The 9433-nt window shown below is 34.5% G+C and overlaps 1 protein-coding gene across 1 annotated transcript; it reads left to right on the forward strand.

Annotated features, from left to right (window-relative positions):
- The first annotated feature begins 1113 nt into the window (after nucleotides 1-1113).
- On the forward strand, nucleotides 1114-1867 carry LOC132062230 (uncharacterized). Its single transcript, XM_059454844.1, has 2 exons — nucleotides 1114-1460; nucleotides 1534-1867. Exons 1-2 carry the CDS (start codon nucleotides 1114-1116, stop codon nucleotides 1865-1867), a joined length of 681 nt encoding a protein of 226 aa, XP_059310827.1.
- Nucleotides 1868-9433: the final 7566 nt, after the last annotated feature.

The raw sequence follows: 9433 nt of genomic DNA on the forward strand, positions 1-9433 counted from the left end.
ACGGAATCCTTCTTTAGTTTGAGTTAAACATGGTCAGAGACTCAATTGGTAAGTCTAAAAACAACTCAATCGAGGTAGCAAAATTCGATAGGACTCGACCATTTTTAACCAAGGCCTCCAAAATTAATTAAAATTGCAGGCATAGACTGTCATGTGATGTGTAATTAGATCTTCCAGGAATACTAGCAGAACAACTGGCATCCGGCCTTTGATCTTGGGGGGAGGTCGCCAATATTATCTTGTTATTAATTAGAAGGAAGTTTAGAATATAGTAGAGCATTAGGCATTTCATTTCTAGCAGGAACAGAGAAGTGGAACTTTCATCTATTTCACCACTGGAAGTCATAATATGATTTAGATCTTGGAGCCTTCATCCTCATGTGTTAGTAAGTATCTTCCATCCACCTGATCCCAATACTTTTGACTTCGTATGTTGAAGCTTAAATATGCTGAACTTGAGTGCCATTAAACCATATCTTTACCTAAGGAATATGCTGTCATTAATCAAAGTAGATGCTAAACCACTTGGTTTAACTCGTCAATATATATGCTCGTCTCCCCAGTGGCTACGTTCATGTTGTCTCTTAATACTTGTATGCTGACACTTAGACATCCATAAATGCATTGAATTTTGATGCCACCTTTTAATTTGCAGATCATCCATGTGCTGAAAGATTGACTTTTCTTTGTTTTGAAGAGGCAAGGTATCAAATAAAATGCACGAGTGACATTTATGAATACTGAGTTGTCAATATTTATTTTGTCTCCAACAAGATGATCATTCATAAAGATATAGTTACCTAATAGGTTTACATGCACTCAAATTGCTTAACTCGATCGTGGGGAATAATTTAAAATAAAATAAAAAATAAGAAGAATAGGTGGTGTATGTGATGGTAGGAGGAGGCATGCCACAGACATCGCCTAGTATAGCTAGTTGTCTGTTATTTCTAGATCAAGGCCAGATCCTTTTCTCTAGTCCCCAGTTCTATAAAGGAAGCAAAAGCCAGAACATGGAGAACAACTTGAAAACTTAGATTTTGACCTTTCAATAATCTTCTCAAGAAAAAAAAAATGGCTCCCTGCCTTTGAGATCAAAAACCACACTAAAGCATGCTCGTTCTCGCAGCTTTCTCTAGATCTCACCCTATCGTGTCTCAATTCGATGAACACTTGTCTAGAGTAAAATCATCTTCAGAGGCTACGTCTTCTTGCCTTTCATCCTTCACCTGCAGACTAGGTGACCTTGAAAACTTATTTGATTACACGGAAGATTTGCTTCAATTACAACACATTCAACAAGCCGTGCCACTAGAGAAGTTGGATGAATTATTAGAGGGGTACCTCAAGGTATTAGACGTTTGTGCCGCCATCAAAAATCTCTTGTCGAATGAAAAGCAAAATAGACAAGACCTTCTTTCAGCTCTTCGTAGAAGACGGAATATGGATGACATTTCTAGGTACCTAACCTCTAGAAAGAAGTCCAAGAAGATGATGCAAAAGCTTCTTAAAGATTTGAAAAGTATAATGAAGAAAAATAACTTGCATCAAAAAGCCTGAAACATCGGCTATTGTTGGAGAATTGCAGGATACCCAGTTAGTCACTCTAGGACTATTTAAGGCCTTGTTGTCGTATGTCAATGGAACGGGATCTCAATCAAGTAGTTGGTCAATGCTGTCCAAGATTATGCCCTCGAAAAGTGAGGAAGTAGAAGCCAATGAGTTTGATAATGTTGACGCTGCTTTGTGCTCGCTTCTCAGTCATATTAAGACTAGCAATACGAAGAATTGCAGAATCAGTTGCGAGAGATGGAGGCAAACATTGAGGTTCTTGAAGAAGGTCTCGAATGCTTCTTCAGGCGCTTAATCAAAACTAGAGTATCCCTCCTTAATATTTTGAATCACTAGCTAGCTAGGAATAGATGTTGCAGCCCAAAGGGCTATATCCAAAAGTTTTGTACTACAGTAACCCGTACATTTTATAATATACATCAAAATGAAATAAAGATCAAGTTCATTTTTTGCTGCTACAAATATCTTTCTTTTTTGAGTTTACTTATTGAATACAATGTCAAATTCTGTTTTTGCTACTGCAACAATCCTTCCCTTTGCTTGAATTAATTCATTTATGTGTTGATTAAATTGGAAATCTAGAGTATTCGGTTAAAATAAATAAATTTAATCCGCCTTGGGTAGTATTACCATAGGCTTTTCTGGCATAATTGGTTTGTACATTAGAAATGGTAGACCAAGACTGTCATTTCAATACAGAGTTGTCAAGATTCTTTCTGTTGAAACTTTTCGACAGCATCAGCAATGTTCGGATGCCTTTCTGTTTAATTAGCAGTTTAAAATTGATATTTTTCCCCCTTTTGATCAAAAAACTTCACAGTATACGGATCTATGGATGAAATTGCACAAACATCGCATATGTAGTAGCTTGATACAAATCAAAGTCACTTTACTGTCCATCAGCATGTGGGGATGTTTCCACTATTTGTATGAATTGAAAAAAAGTACACGAGTACGATTTATGCTGAAGTTGTCAAGATTCTTTTGTCTCTACCAAAAGATCTTTCATAAAGATACAATAATCTAACAGATCAAATGCGTTCAACATTTCGACCGCTAGCTTACAAGTCATGATGCCACGTGAAGAGCGTCAAAAAATTTCGTGAACTGTTGAAAAATGTCTATACTTTGTATATGAGGAACTATACTAATCAGATCAACAACTGTTATGCTATATTTTTGATTTTTTTCAATTTCCTGAATTTACTTTCATTTAAAATTCAGAATTTCTGCTGATAAGACATAACACATCATCCTGGTAACAACAACTGCTAATAATTGAAAAGTAGACTGCTGGATATATGTATACCCCTTTAATTTTCTTGTTAATATAATGACGATATATTGAGTAACAGTTTATGGATACAGAGTTGTCAAGATTCTTTTTGTCTACAGAGGAGGAAGATCACCAATGGCAAGACTATAAATATATTGCAATTACTGGTAGACCAAGACTGCCATTCAATGTGTGTAGAGTTAAGCAAATCTTTTATCGTTTATGTTGATAAATAGTAAGATTATGCTATTCATCTTTGAAGGCTGGGACGGCTTTTGTCTACAAGATCCATGAAATTGGCAACATTAATCTTAATATTCAATCGTGCAATGATTTAAAAATAATACTCATGTTTCATCACTAATGGTAGGGGGACAGAGCAAAAATATTTGTCTTAACAGGTTGTCATAAATCAGAGTCATGTTACGTACCCTTCATCCTCCGGGTTCTCATATAATCTGAATGAAGGTGGTGCCATTTATAGAGGAAGAGCGTCAATATTCTTTTTAGTCTCCAAATACAGACTGTCATCATAAAGATATAGTAGCTAGTAGTTTCCTAACAGGTTTGCATGCACTTAACTTGCTAACATGCCATAGACATCGGCGCCTAGAAAAGCTAGTTGGTTGTTAGATCTAGCTCAAAGCCAAGTCCTTTTCTATAGTTCTATATATATATAATTCAAGAGCAAGAAGAAGGAGCAAAACTTGAAAACTTAGATTTTAGCCTTCGATAATCTTCTCAACTTCATAAAGAGGAAAAATGGCTCGTCACCTTTGAACCAAAAACTACACTAAAGCATGCTCGTTCTAACCGCTTTGGATAATATATACCAAGAACACAAAAATTATATGAAGAAGAACACAAAGATGAAGGCTTGACAATATGAACAACCGAATAAAGAATTGAAGGCTTAAAGCACGTGCGAAAATGCTTTCCTAAATGATATTTGCTCCTCTCTGCGAGATTGTTATGATTGCGCGCGAATAGTTTTATGACAAGCGTCCGATCCGCACTACAAAAATAGAAAGAGAAATTCTATTGGAAAGCAAGAACCGAACTTGATCTTTTGGAATTGAAGAAGAAAAAATGTTTGCGAGAAGAAAAATTACTCTATAAACGTTTTTTTTTACATAGAAATAAGAAGTTGATTTTAAATAGAGTTGCGGTAACCAAAGTATGAAAGGACATACGTTTCATTTAAAAGAACTACACCTCTTCATTTAAAAAACATATTACTAATTTTATTTAAACAAAATTTCAACAACTTCCCCTCTATATCGCACGCCATCGGGTCTCAATTCCATGAGCAACTGTCTAGAGTAAATAGAACAGTGACAATCAAGAAAAACATCCCCCAGTTTTTGTGCTTTCAAAGCAAATAGTAACTGATAAAGAGAACAATCGGCCTCCAAAAACTGGTTCTACAGTGAGATTTGATGAAGAACGATGAGCAGGAGAAAGGGAGAAAAAGGCACCTAATGAACGGAGATTGTGGAGTTAGGCTAATTGAAATGAACCGTAATCAAAGTGAAAATAGAGAAAAAAATTATTTTTGCCGCCTGCCCTGCACGCCTTTTCTTTTTAGCGCTAAAGTGAAAAAAAGGAATTAATTCCTTTTAAGCTACAAACCCAATAAAAGTAGGCATTTTGCCAACAATATCACATAGGGACTACAAGGACAGAAAGAGAGATCTTCCAATCTTCATATCATGACACAGATTTTTAATCAATGTTGATTGAAAAACTGATAGTGAAGATTTAGAAGATAACACATTTCTATCGCTACTCGTCAAAGTGATCATTCTTGAGTAAGTAAATGGGGACACTAGCTATAGCTATTAATCAAAGAATCAGAAGAAGAATAGAAGGCATTTTGCATAGTTGCTACACACTTCATTTCATTGTACGTGATCTGCACTATATATTTTGTGTGAACCATTTGGTCAAATTCATGCAAAGCTTGCTAATGCTTTCAATATGCAATCTCCACTCCATAAACTTTGACCGAATTCATGCATTTGTAGCTAACTAATTTTGTGCACAATAACTACATGCATGGTCCAAATGATAAGCTGAAACGTTTGACATACAATTAAAAAAAAAAAAAAAAAGATTTCCAAGTGTAAATTTAAAAATATTCTTTTTTCTTGTATACGTAGTCTTGATATTTTATTAACATTTCTATCTGTACGTGTTTCAAATATTTTTAATATTTCTAAAGCTTTTGACATATTTGTTTGTATTCAATTAGTATTTTATTTAATTAACTTATAATGTAAAAAAGTAAATATCCATGTCGCAAGACCTACATACACCTAATATAATACTAGGTAATTCGTCTCTCCTCACGCCATTACCTTTTAAAACACTGATTTATACAGCTCATATTTATTTTGAAGAAGGATTATAGTTGCCCACTTTGATAAATTAGTTATATATATCCTCCGCTTAAGTTATCAAGTTTATATGCTCTTACGCTAATTACCCTTTTGTCTGCCCTCCATGGATCACTCGGAACCACCTTTTAATTGAAAATGTGGATCTATTTATACCTGATTATTAATGTATCCATATCCAAAATTTAAAACCAAGGTTACCCGATTCGTAAATCCATTAGCCCTTTGTTGAATCAAATGTCACATTTACTCCTTTTCTTCTAATTTATTTCTTTGAATTTATTTTTAATTAATGTATTAGTTTTTGGTTCGGTCACTCTTGCAGTTATGCGGTTCGTTTTTATTAGTTAAAATCTAGATAAAACAATCTTAAATGAGCATGAGAGGTTAATCAGCATGTTCATGCGTTTTAAGACATGAAAAGTCAGGCGTTAGGACCCCTTTCTAGAATACTACTATTTTGTTGGTGACTAAATTATCAATAGGGGCCCCATGCCAAACCTACTACCTCAAGGAGGCTTATTAGGTACTAATAAAAATACATATTTTTTAAAAAACATCTAATTTCCAAAGATAAGGAAGCATATCCTTCAAAATATTAATCAAAACTGTAGATTCTCTAAGAATATATGGTAATTCCTAATTTGCTTGAAAATAGATATGAATCGCACACATTTGCTATTTCTTCACCTATTCTTGGTTCGATGATGCAAAAGGTTTAACAAAGATATAAATCGAGGTTTCTCCTTAGCAAGTTTGTTGTAGTGCTATCTCAGCTTCTCAACCTTATCAAACTGGTTTCACATTTTCATATGATCAATCAACCACTAAATGGTTTTATAGTTACACTAATTAATCATTAAAAGGGCAAGGGTCCAACATTTTCACTAAACTTTGTGAAATGTTGCAAATTTGTCATCCATTAATAAGTGAGATCAAATGATCTACCCTTGAATAGATTTAATTTTCCCTAATTATTATACAGAAGTTTTTAACATGTTGGCCTTTTTTATAAAGAGAAATAGTTAGATTTATCTATGAACTATGCAAAATATCTAAATTTACCCCTGAACTTTGAAAAAAAGATCATTATTCATGCGATAAAGAATAATGCTTCTTCTAACATTCAGAACCTCCATCAATTAGGTCTCTATTATTCAAGCTCAAATTAACCACTCTTAAGCCTTTCTATTTAAATTGATTTGTGTCCCCTTTTTTGTCAAACAATTTGGAAAAATATACGGATCTTACCAACTTTAGATATTCTCTTCTGAGAGAAAAATTGGAATCTTGACAACTCTATTATATTATCATTAAATTTCCCTCAGGTCCCCGTGTGCACTAGGTGCATCATTATTTACCTACTAATTTGGTTAATTTGTTAATCATTTCAGGAGGCAATTGGACTATTGACAAGGTTGATCAGGTAATATTAAATCATCCGTGTGCTGAAAAGAGCGAGCATTGCATCAAGTTAGGGTTTTCTTTGTTTGAAGAGGCAGAGGTATCAAATTGCAATCTTGATATATATGAAAGTAGGAGACAAGGCACAAACATTGCCTAATTGGTAGCTTAATCCATATCAGAGTCACGTTACTCTTCGGCCTGCATATAACAAAGTGCACGAGTGCCATTTATGAATGCAGAGTTGTCAATATTCTTTTTGTCTCCAACAACAAGATCACTCATATAGTTATCTAACAGGTTTACATTCCTCAAATTGCTTAATTAACCCGATCGTGGGGATTAAATTTAAAGAAGAAAAAATAGTGTATGTTATGGTGTGAGGAGGCATGCCAGAGACATCGCCCTGAGAAAGCTAGTTGACTGTTAGATCTAGATCAATGTCAAGTCCCTTTCTCTAGTCCCCCTAGTTCTATATATAATGAAACAAAAGCCAGAAGAAGGAGAACAACTTGAAACTTAAGAGTTTAACCTTTCAATAATCTTCTCAACTTCAACAAGAAAAAAACAAATGGCTTCCTCACCTTTGAGACCAAACAACCCTAAAGCATGCTCGTTCTAGCAGCTTTCCCTCTACATCTCACCCTATCGTGTCTCAATTCGATGAACACTTGTCTAGAGTAAAATCATCTTCTGAGGCTACCTCTTCATCCCTTTCATCATTCACCTGCAAAAGACTAGGTGATCTTGAAAGCTTATTTGATTATACCGAAGATTTGCTTCAACTACCACATGTTCAACAAGCCATTTCATGGGAGAAGTTGGATGAATTATTAGAGGGGTACCTCAAGATATTAGACGTTTGTGCCACCATCAAAGATCTCTTGTCGAATGAAAACAAAATAGACAAGACCTCCTTTCAGCTCTTCGTAGAAGACGGAACATGGATGACATTTCTAGCTACCTAACCCCTAGAAAGAAGTCCAAGAAAATGATCCGAAAGCTTTTTAAAATTTGCAGAGTATGATGAAGGAAAATAACTTAGATCAAAAAAGCACTGAAACACGGCTATTGTTGAAAAATTGCAGGATGTCCAGTTAGTCACTCTAGGCCTATTTAAGGCCTTGTTGTCCTATTTAATGGCACTGGATCTCAATCAAGTAATTGGACATTATTATCCAAGATTATGCCCTCGAAAAGTGAGGAAGTAGAAGCCAATGAATTTGACAACATTGATGCTGCTTTGTGCTCACTTTTCAGTCACAATAAGACCAGCAAATACGAAGAATTGATAAGTCAGTTGCGAGAAATGGAAGCAACCATTGAGGTTCTTGAAGATGGGCTCGAATGCTTTTTCAGGCGCTTAATCAAAACTAGAGTATCCCTCCTTAATATTTTGAATCACTAACTAGCCAGGAATATATGTTGCAGCCCAAATTAAGGGCTATCCAAAAGTTTTTTGTACTACAGTAACACCATACATTTTATAACATATGTCAAAATGAAATATAAGATCAAGTTGACTTGTTGCTGCTACAAATATCGAGTTTACTTATTGAATACAATGTCAAATGCGGTTATTTGCTACTGCAAATTCTTAAGTAGTGAATAAAAATATCAAGTTCAGCTTCTGCTGCTGCAACAATCCTTCCTTTGCTTAAATTAATATACTTAGATGTTGATTAAATTGGAAATCTAGAGTACTCGGTTAAAATTAAGAAATTTAATCCTTCGTGCCTTGTTTTTACATGTCCATTTCACATATGTTCTAACTATCACTTTTTTCTCACAAAAGTTACTTAACTATCTTTTCTAACACAAAAGTCACTAAACTTTGAGTTACTAATACAAAAGTCACTAATACTCAAAGTTAAGTTATTTTTGTGGGAAAAGATTGATAGTTACGTGACCATCTACGAAATTTACCCCCTAGTTTTACCATAGGCCTTCCAGCGTAATTGGTTTGTATGTTAAAAATGATAGAACAAGACTGTCAATTCATGTGTACACATCAGGTTGGTGCCTTTCTGTCAATTCGTATGTTAAAAATGAAATATACCCCTGTCTTGACGGAAATAGAAATAATAACAAGTATTGGGGGAATAGGGGATCCTTTCTCATTTAATTAGCAGTTAAATTTGATTTTCTTTTTCGTTTAATTAGCAGTTAAATTTGATTTTCTTTTTCTTTTTTTATCAAAAACTTGGCGAAGTATATGGATGAAGTATGTTAGTAGCATTTTAATGTGCGCTCATGCAAGTTAAATCTCTTGTAAGACTTGCCATGTATTATTAAACCACACATTTTCTTTAAAGAAATGGTAACAGAGTTGTCAAGATTCTTAATGTCTCTAGGAGATGATAAAGTCAATTCCTTACTAATAACCTCTTATCAATCTTTTGTGCACATTTGCACTGATAAAGAATAAAAAAATTCAGTTGTGCAAGGTAGGTGAATCTTGCCAAGCGCGTTAGGTTCATGAGATCCATTTCCGATTATCCCCACCCTGTAATTCAGTGAATGAGAAAGAGCCTTGGGCTCATGAGCTGTGGGTATCCTGAAAATATTGGCAAGACTACTCGTGCAATGATTAAAAAATGATATCCATGTATTAAAGATCTCTTTTCTAACAAAAGAAGCAACATAAATGACAATTCTGCATACCTATGCTCCAGAAAGAAGTCTAAATTGACGATCCGAAATTCCCTCAAAGATTTAAAGAGCACTAAAAATAAAGTAAATGTTGCTGCCCCAGAGAACCCTTTGGAGTCGAGCGTTCAGA

This window comes from Lycium ferocissimum, chromosome 7, assembly GCF_029784015.1.
Source record: "Lycium ferocissimum isolate CSIRO_LF1 chromosome 7, AGI_CSIRO_Lferr_CH_V1, whole genome shotgun sequence".
NCBI lineage: Eukaryota > Viridiplantae > Streptophyta > Magnoliopsida > Solanales > Solanaceae > Lycium > Lycium ferocissimum.

Coding starts and splice junctions, on each gene's coding strand:
- LOC132062230 (XM_059454844.1), top strand. CDS start 1,114: ATGCTCGTTCTCGCAGCTTTCTCTAGATCTCACCCTATCGTGTCTCAA. Junction 1,461..1,533: donor AATATGGATGACATTTCTAG/GTACCTAACCTC, acceptor AGTATAATGAAG/AAAAATAACTTGCATCAAAA.